General features: G+C 45.2%; 1 protein-coding gene and 1 long non-coding RNA gene across 2 annotated transcripts; both read left to right on the top strand.

The window, feature by feature from the left end:
• Positions 1-133: 133 nt before the first annotated feature.
• Positions 134-2,113, top strand: LOC116654325 (soluble guanylate cyclase gcy-36-like). The gene is made up of 2 exons (XM_032448832.1): positions 134-1,258; positions 1,922-2,113. Exons 1-2 carry the CDS (start codon positions 542-544, stop codon positions 2,111-2,113), a joined length of 909 nt encoding a protein of 302 aa, XP_032304723.1. The 5' UTR covers positions 134-541.
• Positions 2,114-16,866: 14,753 nt separating this feature from the next.
• On the top strand, positions 16,867-18,759 carry LOC107323381. Its single transcript, XR_001559232.2, has 3 exons — positions 16,867-17,111; positions 17,727-18,044; positions 18,480-18,759. It is a non-coding gene; the product is annotated as an uncharacterized LOC107323381 (long non-coding RNA).
• The last annotated feature ends 641 nt before the right edge of the window (positions 18,760-19,400 follow it).

Here is a 19,400-nt window from a genome sequence, read left to right on the forward strand (position 1 = left end):
CAATAATATACAGTTAATGCATGATCCCTTCTCTTTGTTTCAGAACGTATCACTGTTAGCTCCAGCCGTATTTTCGGGAGCTCTAAGAAGCACCACCATGATCAGGCTCCCCTGCCGCTTCCCACCCCTCTTTACCTTCTTTCTTTCATTTCTTTCTTATAGAAATTCTTCCTTCTCCAATGCCGGTGGTAGAAAAACAGCTCAAAGGATCCTGCTGGCATGTGTGCTCTCCCTCTGCAGCCTCCTTGGAGCTGTTTCCTTTGATCTGAGCAGCAGCTTGGAAGCATGGAGGAGCACAAGGAAGGCCCTTCAGGAACTTGCCTCCTGTGAAACCCTTTGGGCCATTCGCCTCATCTCTGTGCTGCAGGAAGAAAAGCACAGCTGGCTGTTCCCAGCAGCAGACAAGAGGAATACATCATTTCATGCTCAGCTATTAGAGAATCTCAACTCCCTCTGTAAGGCAAGCAAAGCAGAACAGCCTTGTGAGGATTGTCGATGCAAGAAGGAGAAAATCTCTACCTGTAGGCTTTACATCATTGACATGAGACAGAGAATGAATAGCACAGGGGATAGTGAGGCCAGTAAGATGCTATCTGGAGTGATTTCTGAGCTGCTGGGGCTTTTTAGTAGTCCCCATGAAGACCTCAAAGCTATGCGACGCAATCCTGACTGGGCAGACGTAGTGGCTTTTAAACTCATCCTTCTGATAGGAGAAGCTGTGCTGGAAGCTCAGTTAATGCCAGTACCCATCAGCCTTCAAACAACACTGCATCAGCTTGCAGCCATTCTCAACTATGCTATCTTCTCATCAGAGAACTTTCAGAAGTGCTGGAGGGATAACATCAACCAGTCGCTTCATTTCACCTCCTCTGAAATGATCTATTTTTTCACTCCATTCCTGGGCTCTGGTGAATTTGCCTCCATTGAAGCCTTGTTAAAGGGACTTCTTAGTGTGCAGAGCTGCCTCCTGCAGAGGGGACAGGAAGAGCTCATCAAGAAATCTAAAGAAATCCTGTTCACAACGAGCCTGAAGGTCGGCCTGCTAGTAATAGCCTGCCTCATTTACCCCATAACCCTGATATTCTTCAAGCAATTGACAGATTGGATTCACAACTATGCCAGGAGCCTCAAGGAAAAGACACAGGACTTGAAGCGGGAGAGGCAGCTGGCTGAGGACCTCCTGCACCAGATGCTGCCAAAATCTGTGGCCAAGCAGCTAAGGAAATGCCAAAGAGTCGAGGCAGAAAACTATGATCAGGTAAATCTCGAGTGTCTGTGCTAGCAAATGGAAAAGATACTGACACCAAGGGTGGGAAAGCATTCAGAAATAGAGCAACCTTCCTCTGCTTTGAGGAATCTATCTTAGCACTCCTAGTTGAGCGGGAATATAAGTCCTAATATTCATTATGGGCTTTGGAAAAAGCTGTGTAGTGATGTCCCATGAAGCACTCAGGTTGATGGGGCTGGAAGAAGAGCTGTAGCTTTAGATGGTAAAGATATCAAAGGCAAGCTGTTATCTTACTTGGGTTTAAGAGCCTATTGCTGAGAGTCTGCCCACATCATTCGATCACAAGTATATGAAGGAGGAACAACTGAGTTTCCTCCTTGTAAAACGAGGAGAATCACAAAAGGAACCCCAATCACAGCCAGCAGAAAGCAACACAGGGCAAATCCCACCTGTACATGTCAGTATGGCTCCATAGGCACAACTGGAAGGACAGGATGGGATTTAGAGAGGGATGAGAAGGACCAACAATGTCACAGCCTCAAGCAGGCCTAAAAAACAAGGGCAGAGTTTGGCCAAGCATCCATGTTTGAAGCTCTGCCTCACAGCAGCAAAATAGAGAACATTTCAGAGACGGAGTCGCAGCTGCTGCTGCCTGCAGGGCTCAGCTTCACACCTGCCTTCTCCCTGTGACAGGTGACCATCTTTTTCTCGGACATCGTGGGCTTCACAAGCATTGCTGCCTCCTGTACCCCCCTGCAGGTTGTCGAGATGCTCAACAATCTCTACATCTGCTTTGACAGCAGGATTGAGTCTTACGATGTTTACAAGGTGAGGACAAACCCGCAGGCAAGGAGAGACCATGTAAAAACCTCCTCCTGCTCGTAAGCTCCAATTCCCTATTGAAAGAAAACACAGTGACAGGAATCCCTTTCCATCAGGTGGAAACCATTGGCGATGCCTACATGGTGGTGAGCGGCCTTCCAGAGAGGAACGGCATGAAACATGCGGATGAGATTGCCAAAATGGCTCTGGATTTGGTGGCAGCTGTTCGTCAGGTCGTGATCCCACACATGCCAGCAGACAGGCTGCAGCTGAGGGCTGGGATACACACAGGACCCTGCGTAGCTGGAGTTGTGGGCTACAAAATGCCTCGTTACTGCCTGTTTGGGGATACAGTGAACACAGCGTCACGCATGGAGTCTACCAGCTTGCGTAAGTGGCTCCAGCACAAGGGGAGGGACATGCAGACCACAGTGAGGAGCTATAGGATGCCATGAGGGAGCTGTAGGATGCCATGAAGGAGCTGTAGGATGCCATGAAACTGTAAGCTGTCCTTTCTATACTGTGGTGCCCAGAACTGCACCCAGTACTCAAAGTGAGGTGGAATCTGTGGCACATTCCTTCAACCAGACAGCAGCACAGGTCTCCAGGAACGGAGCAGTCATTCTTTTCTAACAGTCTGTTCTGAATCCTAGCACAGAAGATCCACATCAGCTCTGCTACCTACAATGCCCTTCTTGCAGATGATGCCTATGAAATTGAACTGAGAGGAGAAATTGAAGTCAAGGTAACCTGCTTTCTGTAACTTTGCTACAGTAATGGAGTTTAATGAGTTAGGGTGGATTTGGCCATTGCTTTTATGCATATTACAAACCCCGTAGCCCCAAAGTTCTCTTGCTAATTCAGTTGGAAGTGGCTATACATGACTCCTCATCAAAATAAAAGCACTACTGCGTGCTTTGAAATACAACTGTTGTGCCTGCATTGCATGGAACGACATGAATACGGGTGAAAGCCTTAGTATTCAGTCACAAAAACTCACAGATATAAGACTGATTTTAAACCCTCAGAAGTACTGTTAGTGAGCAGCCTTTTTCTGCACTGGGAGAACACGAGCATACAAATTACAACCCTTTTCCCAGGTAGCAACCTTTCTTATATCCACAGCTGAGATAAGTAGCACGATGCAGCACAAGTACTAGCCCTAGCCATAGTGATTCTCAGCTCTTCCCATGAAAACAGCCATTCTTTGCTCTCTCCTTATTCCTGTCCCAGGGGAAAGGGAAAATGAAAACCTACTGGCTTCTCGGTAACAAGAACTACAGTGTCCAAAATGACAGCCTGGTGTGTCACTGGAACCCAGCTGTCTCCAAGAAAAGGAAGATGGGAAGTAGTCATGGATCTGTCCAACAAGTAAGGAGGTGATGAGATGTTGAACCTGTGTCTTTGTCCTGTAAGTAAAGGGCTCTACTGCATACAGATAGAAGCTCTAATGTGTGTTCCTCTCTGTTAATAGCTTAATGCAGACACTGTGGGAGCAGTACTGGCTGAGCAGAGCCCTGTAACACCCTGGGATGAGCTGAACCCTGACAGTCACGCTCAAGGGAGTTCTAGACCTGCCTGGACCCCTGTGGGTGCCATCCATGGAACAAGCCAGAAGAAGAAGAATGGCTGTTATCAAAGTTCCAGCCAGGACATACAAAGGGATCTTGCTTCTCCTGCTGTGGTTGCTGATGTAGAATGCAGGGCACAGCTTGGAGACCATGGTATGAAAGTAATAGGACAAAAAGAACTTCTCCCAGGTGCTGTAGATGAGATGTGACAGGATAAGAAATCACTTCTGCTGGAGAGCTGTACTGCCTCAAGCACATACATTGGTTTTACATCACTTTCTCTTTTTCCTCTTAGCCATAATTCACGTTAAAGCATTCTGTTTACTTGAGAACTTAAGAAACCAGTAGAAATATAGAAAGATGTCTCTAGAAGACATTAGAAGGAAAAGCTATTTCTCCCATCAAATTATAGCCTGCTTTCCTTTGATTGCTGCAGGAAAAGATTCCTCTGCAATGACAAGCAGTGCAAAATTGTAAATGTCTCTGTGTACAACTAAGAAAGATGTAAGCAAATTGAATTGCTTCCTGATGGCGACCATTGCTAAACTCCACACAGAGCTCAATTCATTTCTTAGTGGGTAACCCACTTGTTTTCATTAACTCTTATCCTGTAATTCACCTGCTTGGAGCAATTCCAGAGCAAGGGAATTATTCTGAAGGAAAAATGTGAGGGAGAGAGCTTGGCCTGCCTCCTCTTCCGTTAGATTAGGTTTGTATCTGACTATGTATGAGAAATATATTGGCAGATTTAAGTGTATTTTGGGGGTAGGCAAGGCAGGGCTTAATGGTCACAAAAGGCAACAAGAATAAAGGCATATGCTTAGAAGGAAGTCAAGCATGGAAAGCTGTAATTGGATTTTGCTTTTCTTAAAATAAAAGTAGTTTTATGGGCTTCAGAGGAAGCTGGTCTGCACGTCTCTTTAAATAAAGACTGAAAAAAACACATCTAGGTTGATGGCCAGTATGGAAAAGAGTGACATCCTTTCATCTGGTTCCTATCAGCACTCAGCAAGCGGGATCAAAACAGGAAAGTAGGGACAGAGCTAAATGTTGAAGAGCCTCAGCTTTCAAGTCAGTGAGGGAAAATGCCTCAGGTGCACATACGGCCTCACAAGCAGGCATGAAAGAAACCCCACAAGGAGAGCAGAGGAGGGACAGCTGGGTACTGCAGGGCAGCTCAGAGCCAGGGGAGCCCCACGCTGGCTCCAATTGTTATGAAAATCCTGGGTCAAGATCAGAAGCAAATGATTTGCATGGAAAATTGAGCCTGTTCTGATCTTCAGCTCATCAGAAGCTTCTGCTTGGATTTTTAATTTAGAAAATAGCAGTAAATGACCCTATGTTCTTGATGATAGACAGCAATTAGTGCTATTAACAAAACATGCTTTGGTCCAACCCTGAACAATCCCTCTCCAGAGATGAAGTGGGGAATGATGAGCTACTTCACACGCATCTTGTTGATGCTTTGATATGGCACGTTGGTTTCCAAAGACTTCGGGGTTGCCCGTGCCTGACACACAACAAGGCTTGGAATGGATTTAGGTTGAGGCTTTACCCGGTTGGCTGGACTATCTTTGATATTTCCTTTTGGTAAGCTGGATATTTATCGACTGGAAAGCCTGGGTCTGGATATAGCTCACACAAGATCTCTGGTTTCTTGTATGAAGGGGCAATGGGTTTCAAACTGTTTAAGGACACACAGATGTACTGGGCAGACTCTGTAGGGATGAAAACAAGTGCCGTTTTCCTGTCTGACCTATGAAGCTGTAACTTCTCACCACTATCTTTCAAAGGTTACACTTAGTTTCCACAAAGAACAGATGAATCAGTCAACCTGCACCATCAGTACTGCTGGATTGCAGGGGATGCTCTGGATATAAAGCTCTCCAGCAAATCTAGAAACAATAAACTGCTTTCAGCCCTCAGCCAGCCTGTTCTCAGCTGAATCCTCATAACAGCTGAGCAGGGGAGAGATAAGAATTGGCATTTTCCTGCACTGAACGCCAGGTGTCATTGCAGGCCTGCCTGACGTGGGATGCATTCAATGCCCTTAAAGCATCCTTTGGGGATATCAGGAGGGCAGACATGGCAGCTCCCACGGGCTTAGTCACAAAGGAAGTTGCTGAAAGCACTGAAAGAAGTGAATGCCCATTGACTTGCCACAGCATTTTCCGCTTGAGATGGAAAAGGTCAGAGAAGTTAGAAGGGCAGAACAGGCCTTAAAGACAAAGCATTAAAAGGGAACATCCACTTGAAACTGGAGAGCAGGTTAAAAGGGGGCAAATGAATACAATGGAATAGAAGAAAACCCACATATCCTGGAGTATTTGTCAGCTTCTAGCAAAGCAGAATGCCCTTGCTCCCAAACCCACTCTGACAGTGACTGTTCCCTACCTTCATCACTTCCAGAACACTCAGGATGGTGTTTATGATGCTCAGCATGATGGAGTCCTATAGTCAGCTTTGTTCTCATCCATTAATGCCCAGCAGCAGCCAGGTGCTACAGCGTGGAGCACTCAGTAGCTCCGGCCACTTTGCACGTACCTTATATGAGCTATTTATGTTTTTAGGTCTCAACTGAATGACTGCAAGTTAGGAAGCTCCGCTGTCTAATAGCCTCATAACATGCCATATACCCAGGGACCACAGCAAACACCATGTAACAACCTCCGGGGCTACTGTCCTTTCTGTCTCATGTCCCTGCTTTCAATACTGCTCAGAAAGGGCCCCATGGGCAAGTCAGCCCAGGATCCAGCTGGATCTCCAAGGGACTTTTCCTATTTACCCTCCAGGAAACCGTACACTGGAGGCTGTGGGGAGTCCATTAGCTGACTGGCTGACCTGCAGATACAAGCAGCTGCTTAATTAGCAGGTCTAAAGGAAAATAAGGGGTGGGAGTTCAGTCCAAACACAGTGACGTAAAGGCAACAGCTGCTTGAAAACGTTTTTTCTTCCCCTTTCCTATTTAGAGAGCTCTTTAGAGACATGGCTTTTTACACCACTAATTAAAAAGAGCAGTTCAGGCTTCATTGAGCCTTAAACACAAGAGTTTGCTATTAAGCTCATGGGAACAGCAAAAGGTGGGAGCATAAAACTGCAGTGATTTAGTGGAGTTCATGCTCTGCCTCTCCCCTAAGTGCCTTTTGTTTGCTGTTCTTAGAGCAGCTCGGTGCTACATACATCATTCAGCACAGATATGGACTGACACCGCTATAAGGTCAGAACCAGCTGTGTGGGCTCCCAGGTCTGTGTTTATGTGGTTGAGCCCCAAAAAGAAAGAATGGTGTTCAGAGCAATTATCCAAGGCAGAAGAGAGAGGAGAAGCTCTAAATGTCTTATCTAGCTGCAGCTAGCCAAGAAAACAAGTTCTGAAATTCAACTCGTTCATATTGGATCAGATCCATTTAACCTTGTGATACACCATCTCCTGAGCTCCTGCCTCCTATCCTCCAGCTCAGTACAGGGCTGATGGTGAGAGCAGCACCTCCATCACCCTGCTCAGTGATTCTTACTGCCCAAATTTAGGCTGACTGATGCCAGACCAAAGACTGGGGACTTTGTTTTTAAACCCTGAAGAACACGCACAAGACAGGAGAGAGGCAAAGTCTATTTCAGGAAGGTGTCTGTGGCCATCAGGGCTAAAATTAGACCATCTGTTCCTAAAAAGACCGTGCAGAATGACAAGGATTTGGCAAGAGGCTCTTCAGTCGGGAATGTGACATAGGAAGTGCCTACATGGCTGTTGGCAGTGATGTCACCCTCTGGTGCTGCACCGAGGAGGCTCGGGAAGCTCCGATGGAGAGCACTGGAACTTGTTCAAGCCACTCTGTATCTACAGGGGGCTGAGTGTGGGGCAGAAGTGTCGACAGGCTCCACTGCTTCCCACTCCCCGATAAGGGAATCTATGGCTGTGACAGAACTGGTATTCTCACACTATTCCTGATGGGCCCTTCAGCGAAATATCGGTCCTTTCTTTCTTCCTGTCATGCCCCCACCTCTGGCTGCTCCAGGAATTCCTGTTTCTGAGCTTGCTGCCTCCACACATGGCTTGCCAACACTCGAGCTGGCAGGGCCATTGGGAACAATGGAGGACAGGACGTTTTGTTGTCTCAATGAAGGTACTTGCTCTGAAGCTAAGCTAAGGGGCAGCTCTCAGACCTGTACTAGTAGGGATCTGTTCTGAGCTTTAAAGTACAGTACTACAATGATTAGAGACATGCAAAAATTAGCTCTGGAAAGCCATGTGGTGTTACAGTTTGGAGGTACAGGAGTTTTAAATGCAGCCTCTCTCCTCCAGCAGAAGCTTTCTGGGTATCAACAATTAGTGAGTATGCAAAAATCTCTCATCAACTCTTGGCTCCGTGGTTGCACAGACCCAGTTTCAAAACACCCATGTAAGGCGGGGGAACATCATACAAAGCTGCACAGACCCAGTTTCAAAACACCCTTGTAAGGCAGGGGAACATCATACACATCACACAAGGGGCAATGCAGGGGAAAAAGGGTTGCTTGGGTTACAGACAAGATCATGGAAGTGATGAACATTTCCAGCTCTCAAAGCAGAACTTCATATAATAGCATCATAGAAACATGAAGGTTGGAAAGACCACTAAGATCAACTAATTCAACCATCAACCCATCAGCACCGTAGCACTAAACCACATCACACAGTGTGACAACACTCTTACTGTTGCAAACTCCCAGGGATGGTGACCCCACCACCTGGCTGGGCAGCCTGTTGCAATACTTCAGCACTCCCTTCTGAGAAGGGATTTTTCTCAATATCCAACCTGAAGCTCCCCTGGCATCTTTTCTTCTGAATAATTACAGAATAAATCAGGTCCTGGGGGATCAAACTGTCCTGATATCAAGAAACAAGGAGAAAGAACAACTCAGAAACATGCTCTTCCTTCCCCCTCAGCTCCCAAAACAGCCATACCCCATATTACATGTATGTATTCTCACTGATGCATTGCATGTGTCTGGAGGGAAATATTGTTTTAATTATGGGAATATTGGGAGATTAGGACTCAGAACTCATTTTAAGCCTCCTTTTCTAGGAGACATTCTGGAGCTATTTAGCTGTTCAGGTCCATATCCCTTTTAGTCCTTATCGACTAAGGGCAGAAATGACTTATTAGCATGTCAGTTTTAAATTTGCACCCTAGTTCACCTCTAACTCTCACAAGCATCTCCCTGCACTAAAATATCATGTGCTAAAGTGTCAAAGAACTCCTGGTCCCATTACACTTGTCAGGAGCATCTGACCTATCTAGGCTAAAGTATGTGGTTGTATCATACCCCTTCTCTCCTCCATTCATTCTTCTCGTGGCCAAAATTTCAGGCCTTCTTGGTCATTTCCTGATCTGCTCTGTGCAGAGATATGATGTCATTGCTTACAATGATCTTCACACGTCAACACTAGGCAGAAAATGTGCTGTTATCCTCAGGGAGGTGACACGGTGAAACAAACCCTCTTGGTCAACAAAGCAGAGGTTATGTGAAGAATCCCCAGTGGGCATAGGAAGCTCAAAGCATTCTTTGCCTCTGCATTTTATCACCGTGCAAAGAGGAGCCATAACAGTACGCTGGTTTTAATTAGACACAATTGAGGGTTTGTAGCATAGATACCTCTTCACAAGTCCCCGTGATATGGATGTAATTAAACATATATGTTGTATGTATTAACATATACCAGCCTAATGATTTCTCAGTCTGGTTAACAGTTATACAGTAACCTGAATTCTCCAACCACATAGTGAACAGAGGGCCTGAGATCCAGTAAAATCCCATCAATTTCCTTATGAGACCCTAAGAAGTGTGGGGTGTTCCACTGCAAGCAGCACTCTTATGTGAGCTCAAGCTGACTCCACACACATAGGAGGAAACCCTCAAACCCCCCATTGTCCTGAAACAAGGTTTAAGCTGTATTTGCAGTCATTAAACTATTCTGGTTAGAGGAATGATTCTTCTACTCACTGGCGCAGCCCCAAGAGTTCTGAGCTTTCTATCAGCATTCAGCTGCATTACACAAGAGCCATTTGTCCCTGTGAATTAATTACATGAAAGCCTTAATTCCAGAGTAATTCTGTCTGACCCACGGCCACCAAACACTTGACTCAAAATAAACTTTTACAGGGAGAGAGGGACTGTAAATAACTTGGGGTGAGATCATTCCCACCCTTGTTACCCACAGACAGACTGAACATTGAGATTAAACACGTCGCTGCCTCCCCCCTGTGATTTCAGACAGCACACTCAGTGCTTCCATGCACACGAGGAAGCAGCCCTGCTTTTGTGTATCCCCAGATCACACTGCAGCAGCTTCTGGCATATAACCAGTCCACACATCCCTTTTACTTTTGTCAAGACAGTGATGTCTAGGTAGTGCATCCCAAAGGAACGGAGATGGGTGCAATGTGAGTTCAAGGGAGAAGACGAAAGGTGAGGAGGTAACAACTCTATTCCAACACGTCACCCCCTCCAGCCACCTCAATGTCACCACAAAGACACAGGGAGCAATGCAGCCCCTGGGGACTCTGTGGATGAAGTCACAGGGCCTGACACCCTTGTGCTGAGGCTTTGTAACAAGTGCCTGGTGGGAAACAAAGGGCCATGGGTGCCTAATGTGACAAGGGAGGTGTGAACGCGGCGCCAACAGTGGAGCTTATCTCAAGCACGAACACAGGCTCCAGCCCTGTAGCCTGAGCACCTTATCACAGCTTTAGAAGTGTTAGTGTTTGAAATGGTACTCGCCCATCTCGCCGTGCTGACAAGTGATGGCTAAAATATCCTGCCCCTCCACCACACAAGGACGGAGCTATTTCCAGAAGCTTGGCGAACGCTGAGTATTTTCTGGGAAAACAAAGAAGGGTTGTCAAATCAAGAACAGTGGGTGATAAGAATCACCATAGCTACAGTGAGTTACTAATAAAGAGTAGCTGAGCTAAGAGCTGGATGATGCTGTGTTCCCCATGCCAAGGCTCAGCCACCCAAGGCAGCACAGAGCTCTCTTCCTGCTTACAAGTACTCCAATTTACATCCATTGCAGACCTCTAGGTTGGTCCTCCTGGCTCAACTAACTGCTGCCACGCTGTGACACGAAGCTCTTGCTTTCTAATGCTAGTGAGCAAGCATCGGCACTTGCACGTACCTGGTTGTGCCTGACCTGATGAGAAACATCAGTATAGAGGACCGTAAATGTAAGAAGAAGAAAGAATAGTACACATATGAATTCACATTAATCTGGGCAGTTTTTCTACATAACTCTCTTTGCCTTTTAAGAACACATCTACCAAGCTCTTCCCCTGTAGGGAAGCCAAGGGAAGTCCAGAGGTCTAAGATGCATCAGAACTAATGGGCATCTGGGATCCTGCTCTGGGGATGCAAAACTAAGGAGAGAAGACTGAGGTTGGATGTCAAGGGGAAGTTCTTTACTATGAGAGTGGTGAGGTGCTGGAACAGCTGCCCAGAGAGGCTGTAGATGCCCCATCCATTCCTGGAGGTGTTCAAGGCCAGGTTGGATGGGGCCCTGGGCAGCCTGGGCTGGTATTAAATGGGGAGGTTGTTAGCCCTGCCTATAGGGGAAGGTGGGAGCTTCATGATCCTTGACATCCTTTCCAACTCAAGCCATTCTATGATGCAAATTGAGATGGTGCCCTGTGCCATTCTCTCACAGGCAGAACAAAACCTGCAGTAGAGGACCAGCTTAACGCAACAGCTCCGTTTTAATTAGTCAAGTTATTCTTGGGTTCATCACCAGTCATTAAGGGGAGGGAGAAGGGAAGTAAACAACCACAGTAATTATTAGAATGGTTATCATTTCATTTCTAGAAATGGCTGCTTCTGCTGTAGCTCAATGCTGACAAATGGCACGCAGCAATAAATAGCACAATGGGATAGTGTGAACTCTTGCCCCTTGATTTGGCTTCTTGGCTCGCAAACCTTCCAGATCAATGAGCGCTGCTGACAGTGCTCAGAGATAATCCAGGATGCACTGTGTTGCAAGGAAAGATCTGGCATATGCCTTAAGGCAAAGAGCCAGCCAAAACGCTTCGGAAATGTCCTTCCCAAGCCTATCTCTTCTTACAGAAACTTACATTCTGCAAAGTTCGTTATGAATCCAGATCAACACATCTTATGAGGGGTCTAAAGCTCACCACCAACCACAAGACCTGAGGTCCCATGTACACCATGGGCAGCCATTCATACATCACACACCCAAGACATCACCACGCACACAACTCCCGCTTGGATTCTATGGCCTAAAGCCACTCCTGGTACTGCCTGTACTATGATCACAAATAAGATCAGTGTTGTAATTTTATCAAAACCTCCCACAATATCTGATCTTTTTTATTGGCTTTTGTTTGTTTTTATACCTGAATGCGTTCCTGGACTTTGAGGTATATTTTCCATTCACCAGAAGAGGTCACCAAACACCTCATTAATGAGCTGCGGATTAAAGCAGTTCCCTTTCTCCTTCCAGCTGCTATTTAGCTGTATATTTCACCATACAGAACTTCACCAACAGAGATCTGATTTAGTTCCCAAAGAAAGTATTATCTTTCCATAGTAATGCACTAACATGTCCACCAATTAGAACTCAGTTTAAGTACCAGAGGTGTGTAGCATAAGAAAGAGGAGGAAATCACTCTGATTCTGATCACTTCAGTGCAAAACCATTCTACAATCTTCCAGGGACCATCTTAAAGGTCAGCAAGGAGCAAAACTGCCTCCCACAGGGCTAGGAAGAGTGATTTGAAACACAGATATGCACAGCTAATCCATGCCTCCAGTTGCTGGGTAAGCTTCACAACTGGCCTGTGTAGACATCCCTATCTTTCTGCACTGAGATGCTGTTCATCTTCCAGGAAATGAAGCTTAGAGAAAAATTGAGTTTCAGGAGGTTTTATCATCACACCACAACAGCGTGAGCACTGAAGTTATGAACATCCTCACACAACCCCTTGGAGAGATGAATCACTGAAAAGGGGCCAGGAACACCCAGCGGTGAATAACTACATGTTGCATCTCTCTGTCTAATGTTATCCAAGTGCCAATACTGGCAGATAATGAGAGAAATCAGGCTCTGATCTTGGCAGCAACAGGCCAGATACAGAAGTCCCTTGCGGCTTCTTTGTTTCCAAGCGCAGACCTTCTGCAGCAGAGATGGGAATTGGCCCCATCTCCTCTCACAGTAAGCAGCAGAGAGGCAGAGCACACAGCAATTTGACTAGCACTGAGTACCACCATCAGCTATTTCACCCCCTCCCTCCCTGCTGTTTCCATGGTAGGCTCCATTAGCGTCACCAGGGAGTGATAAATGTGTCTGACAAACCAAATACTAACAATTTGCTGTCAGAGTCCAACACCCCAAACCACCAAAGACCTGCTACTGAATGTCAGCCTGCTGCCCTCCTTATCCTCCAGTGACCCAGACCCCTTCTTAACACCTTGCAGAGGAAAACACCCCCTCTCTGTTCCATTACTGATCCATCAGTGAGCATTAACGAGTATTCCTGAGGAGAGCTATCAAGGCTGTGATATCAGCATTGACTGGATCAGCACAAGAGATGGGCAAAATGAAGTAATAGGAGTGGGTAGGAAGGGCTGAGCCCAAAGTCCAACTAACCCAGACTTCACCAAAGATGCCCCACGTATGCAGTAAGTCACTGTACGAATACCTGACCACACAAAGCTCTTTCTGAGACACCCACAGGTGAGGTTTGTTTTGTTCCCCACAGCCATCCTTGTGGGTAAAGGGGAACAAATTCTACTCTGGACTATGCTAATGCACATCCTATGGATAGAATCATAGAGTGGCTTGGAGTGGAAGAGTCTTCAAAGATCATCCAGTTCCAACCCCCTGCTGCAAACAAGGTTGCCAACCACCAAATCAAGCACCAGTTCAGGCTGTACAGGACCCATCCAACCTGGCCTTGGGCATACCCAGGAACAGGGCATTCACAACTTCCCTGGGCAGCAGTGCCAGGGCCTCACCACTCTCTCAATAACAAAACTCCCCCTGAACCCTAATCTAAATCTCCCCTCTTTTAGTTTAAAACTATTCCCTCTTGTCCTATTACTATCAGGCCACATAAAAAGTTGATTTCCTTCCTGTTTATAAGCTCCCTGTAAGCATTGGAAGGCAGTTATCAGGTCTTTCCATTCATAGATACACCAGGTAAGTGAGCTCAGTTAAGTTCTGTGCCCATTCCCTTTTCTGTAGGGAACTGATGATGCATATCCACCTGCACCCCCTCCCACAATAGAGCCTTGCTGTCAACACATACCCTAAGGTGAAGGCAATAAAGTGCCAGATGAGCAAGCAGAGCACCTGCGGCTGGGTAATAACCAGCAACCAGGTTGCTGCTACTGCTGTGTGCTGAACCCTGCTGCAGCTCAGCCACTAGATGAATCAGAAGAGGGCAAGGGAGGGAGACAGCCAGGCAAATGCTCCGATAGCACAGTGAAATGTTAATGTCCCGTAATGAGGAGCCCTGGTGCCAGCTTCCATCAAGAATTTGGCGATCCCACTTTGACGAAAGCACTACAAACACATCTCTGCCCTTTCAGCCAGCTGCAGTGAGCCAGGAAATGCTGGCCTGAGGAACTGGGAAGGAGGGGGGAGGCTGAAAGGGGTCCCTGGGTTAGGAAAGAGGAGGATAATGAGTTACAGTGGCAGTGATCTAATGGTACCTATCTAAGCATGCCGCATGCTGTCAACTTTACAGCGTGCATTTCTCAGAATACCCTGCAGAGACGGAGCAGAAACATTCCCAGAAGAACAATATGCCCTAACCCTTTTCTTTTAATAAGAAATTGCTGGTACAGGGGAAATATCTCAGTAGACTGGGAAAAAAGATCCTGTTGGAGATGAGAAACACACATCAACCTGCTTACTTCATTCTATCCTACCCGGAGGTTTTACCATACAGATGAACACTCAATCACTTCAAAATTGGCTATAAAGCCATTTCCTGGCCCCCAAATACTTTCTGCTGCTCTCAGAAGTTCCTCCCTTCTTAAAGACTGGATTTGACTGTTCAAGGTTTGTTTTTAATTGCACCATCCTGACTGTAATTGCTGTAAACATTCAGGCACTGACTTCTGATGCTAACCAGAGCCTTGAAGAGATGGCTCTCTGCTTATAGCCATCCCTGTCCACTGCAATAAATGGGATTTGAATGCAGCTACAGCCTACATGGAACAAATCTGTCCTAACCTCTCCAGCTTCATGCAGTCACCTCAAGTGCCATCGTTTTGAGAGGTGAAACATCCTCAGGTTCTGTTCATGGAGCAGCATTAGGATGAAAGCCAATGACATGAGTTACAGCCAGTTCTAACTAGGAATTTGGGAATCATTTTATCACACAGTCAAACTCTGAAACAGCCCAGAGAGGTTGGAGAACCTCTAAGATGTTCAGAGCCAACAAGGCACTGAGCAAGATGATCCTACTTGGCTCTGCTTTTATACAAGGTTGGACAGAAGACCTCTGGAAGTCCTTTCCAACCTTAATAATTCTATGATTTTTCCCATCACAGTAATGGTTTATACGGTGTTAGTAGGGCTGGCAAGTGCACATAGAAGGGGTTGGAACTGGATGAGCATTGCGGTCCTTTTCAACCCAGGCCATTTATGATTCTAGGATTCATACAAACTGGTAACACCATCTCAAATGAATAACTCAACCTTATGCTTCTCCCCTGACCTTCTCTTGCCGTCTTGGTACACTGCAAAGCATACACCTCCATCCTCTGAAAAGTGCTTTTTTACTTTCTTCAGAAGGTGGAACGCTCATGTGTAGCTGATGAAGTTGTTCTATGATTTCATTCTCTAATAAGATTTGACTCAAATATGGTTTTAATCAACAACAGAAAAATCCCAACGACGTCATTGCATCAGGACTCCTTTTCTGTGACAGGGGGATCTTTATAAGCTGCTTCCTTAAAGAATCTCTTTCCATGTAACTATTATGTCTTAAACTGACCTGTAGATGAAGAAAAGGCTGAAAACATTCAACCTTTGGCCTTTTCCAGGCTTTCAGTACCAAGAAGAATCTTAACCTCAAAGATACGATGAAAGGTGCCAAATGGGCCTTCATTTCCATTCCCTCCCTACAGATCCAGACAAATGGCCTTTAACTTTCTGCACCATGCACATGGGGAAAAAGCAGCCAAAGATGAAGATGTATTACTGCATACTCAGAAACATCCCCATTTTATCAGTGGGGCCAAATTCCAAGCCCCAGCAAAACACACAACTGATTTTATGGCTGATCTTCCCCCACGGCCCCCAGCATTGAAAAAGGGTTATTTCTTCATGAGGGATTCAGTACAAAGCTCATCAGGAGCAGTGAGGGGGATCAATTATCCACATACAATTTCATCATGGGACACACACATCCCCCCAGGTCCACTAGGAGGGAAGCCTGGCCAACAGTAATGATTTAATTAACCCACAGGCCTTTGTTTAGGACTGATTTACTTTCTCCTGCTCACAGAATCCATTTTGCTTGAACCTGGTGCTTCAATTCACTCAATGAATAAGTGAAAACATAACACACCAACCCCATTTGGATCCTGCAGCTCTCTAATGTCCCTATAACTGCACACGTGGTAAGAAAGATACGGGGGCTGTGCTTCCTGCCAGACTAATTTCAGATTTAATAACAATTATGTAGAGGAAGAACACATAGAAGAGAAATTTTAATTTGGATCCAAGGGAGAAGATGACCTTTTCTTCATCAACTTAAGCTACGGCAAAGGATTCTGAGCATCAGAATTTACGTTCTCATGCAGCTTACTTGTCATATTCTTAGGACTTGGATTTACTTACCTCTTTAAATCATATTCTTATGCCTAATTAATGCCATATTAATTCATTAGGTGATAATATTGGTACCCAAATAGCATATTTTGAGACACCTCCCCCCTCCCCTTTGATTTTGTATTTCACAGAGCCAGGTGAATGAGGAGCAGACAAATATTTCTCTTACATTCAGTACTTCTTTCACAATTATTTTTCTCCGGAGGCAAAGAAAAGGTTCAGTGATCAACTTAAAAAACACTAAGCTAAGGAAGCTGACATATATAAATGGCATCAAGATCACAAGCTGCAGAGACCTTCACATTCACAGCAAGAGAATGATGCTGCATTGCCTAAGTGTAAAATGCTCCTTTCATTCCCAGCCAGAAAGGAGAACTATTTCTTCCCTCCTCCTCTTGGGAGAATGAAAACAGATCAGAACCTCAAACCAATCCTTGCACTGGCTGGAACTCAAAAGGTAGACTTGGGAGGGGTTGGAGGAAGATATAAAGGCTGGTGGTTGGAGACACAGAGCGGCACTGAACTGGAGTGACTCAAGGGGAGGAAGAATCAGAGACATCAAAACACGAAGATGAAACTTCTTTTTTGCCCTGGATTCTTCCTGCTGCTTATTGTCAGCCAGAAGCAGGCAATGGCCAAACCTACTTCCAGCTTGCAGGTAAGTGCTGCTCAATAGAATGGAAAGAAATTGATGCTCTTAAGGATTTAGACACCTCAGATTACCAATGCTTCTCCCACTGCCAGCTATAGAAGTAGGAGGCATTCAAAGAGAACATGACAGCAGAAATCTTGAAGTTAGGCAGGCAGAGATATTAAATGGAGGGAAACTGAAGGGGAAACTGGAGGGGAACTGAATTACTGGATTTAAATTTCTGATCAGTTGAGGAAACTGAAATGGAAATGTTTTTCCCACGGGGTCATTTTGGAGATATCAGATTTAGGGTCATTCTATGATAGAGTGAAGCAATAAACTTCTGGAGAAGAAGGAATTTGCCTAGAAGGGCTCCTTTCTATAGGCTTAGAGCAGTTACCTGCATGGTCCTCCCTCAAGCCTGTAGTTAAAGCTGAAAACTGAATTAATAGGTTGTGCCTACATAACTGTGAAGAGGATTTTCTCCTCTGTGTGGTACAGTAATAAAGTCCCTGCTCCTGAGTTCCAGAGTAAATGAGCCTAGAATCCTTTATATTAACTGAAAAAAAGTATCCAGAAACCCTTTGTTTTTCTCCTCTCCTCCTCCAACCTTTCCTTTTCTATTTTCTCCCCCCTGCTCAGAGTCTGTCCATGCTGTTGGATGAGGAGCTGGAGCATCCCCTGGTCTCAGAAGAGAGGGATCGTGAGCAAGATGGCTCAATCCCAGTAGGTGCCTTTGATCAGGATGATGCTGAGTTCCAGTGGACCCGAAACACCAGAGATCACCCTGCGAGCATTTCCACTGCTGATAGTGCTGTCCAGAGGCTCCTCAGTGACCTCTTAGGCTTACCTCAGAGATACCAAAACAGAAGCAAAAAGGGTCTGTCCAGGAGCTGTTTTGGGGTTAAGTTGGACAGAATTGGATCAATGAGTGGACTGGGATGCTAACTGCTTACTATGGTAAGAGAAAATCATGGGCACATGGGTTTTGTTTATAACTCGTGTAAATATGTAGAACAGCTCATTTAATTAACATTTAAGGAAGGGCGCCTTGGAATAACTTTTATCCTCCTATTGAAAACACAGTTAATTAACTTCACTGGCAGAATATATAACCAGCATATATATAACCAGTTATATATATAACTTAAAACCCATGAAAACCACAGCTCTGCCTTACCTGCTTTTCACTCCTTCCTCCAAGTCAGATGCATGCACTTCATATTGTCACAGATGCCAGATCAGGGAACCTTTCAGCAGTTCCTTAGGGATTCTTCTGTCAGTCCAAACTTTGGGGATGAACTGGCCCTAGAACAGAAAGAAATCAGTCAATTTCCATGTGTGAAATCCTGTCCACATCTCTTTCTTTAACTTATTCCTCTGCTTTCTTGACAGGATTGACTTGGAGGATTCAAATCACCTGTTGGCTACCAGTGAGATACTCAGCCCTTATCTGACAATGTACTGAACAAATTGCATTCTACCTCTCCCTTAAATTACTTAGGGGAGACAGAATAGGACACACCATAACTGTATGTTTATTTGTATCAGTCATTATTTGTGAGCATCTACCAGAAGTGAAAGTACAAAAACATTTGCACTGTTTATGTAATAAATGTATAAATGATCAGTTTTCATTATGTCATGGATAATAAACTTATTTTTTTTTCCATAATTGGGTGAATTTGTTTCAATCCTTTGCTCACATGAATGACATGAATGCTACAAGCTCAGAAGAGCATATCATACAAGGGCTTAAGAGCTGCCTATCAGATACAAGAAAGCACAGAATTATTTGCTAATGGAGATAGTCTCCCCTTGCCCAGGCTACCAGCAGCTCCTCTCTGTATTCTCTTCTGATCTCTCACACATTTAATAAACCTTGCATATTTAGAAATCCAGTGTTAATTCTACCTGTCTATGGCTATTTCAGCCTTCAGGATCCTTATCTCCATAGACCACCAGTTAGGAGGTTATCAACGATATGAAAGTGCCACAAACCCTGAGCAGGAACTGCAAAACACATCCTGCAAGCTGCCCTCATTATCAGCCTCTATGAGGTCTTATGCTGTTTTCTACTTACTCTGCTTAAGTTGATTCGATAACAAATCAGCAGCAACAGTAAAAACACCCTAAACAGTCACTTGCTGGCAAGGAATGGTCTCACCACATCCACAGGCACCACTGAGCCTCTCAAACAATGGGATAACCCATGAAATGAATTCTTTGTGCTGCCTTTCCTAAGCAAAGCAACAAGTAATTGGAGTACTTCATCAGTCATGAAGAATTAGAGCAAGAACGGGAGGGTAACAGAAT

This window comes from Coturnix japonica, chromosome 21 (assembly GCF_001577835.2).
Source record: "Coturnix japonica isolate 7356 chromosome 21, Coturnix japonica 2.1, whole genome shotgun sequence".
In the NCBI taxonomy this organism is placed as follows: Eukaryota; Metazoa; Chordata; class Aves; order Galliformes; family Phasianidae; genus Coturnix; species Coturnix japonica.

Bases quoted from the DNA above. Each gene is read 5' to 3' on its own strand.
- LOC116654325 (XM_032448832.1), top strand. From the start codon at position 542: ATGAGACAGAGAATGAATAGCACAGGGGATAGTGAGGCCAGTAAGATG. The intron at 1,259-1,921 runs GTAAATCTCGAG...TCCCTGTGACAG, and splicing joins AGGCAGAAAACTATGATCAG to GTGACCATCTTTTTCTCGGA.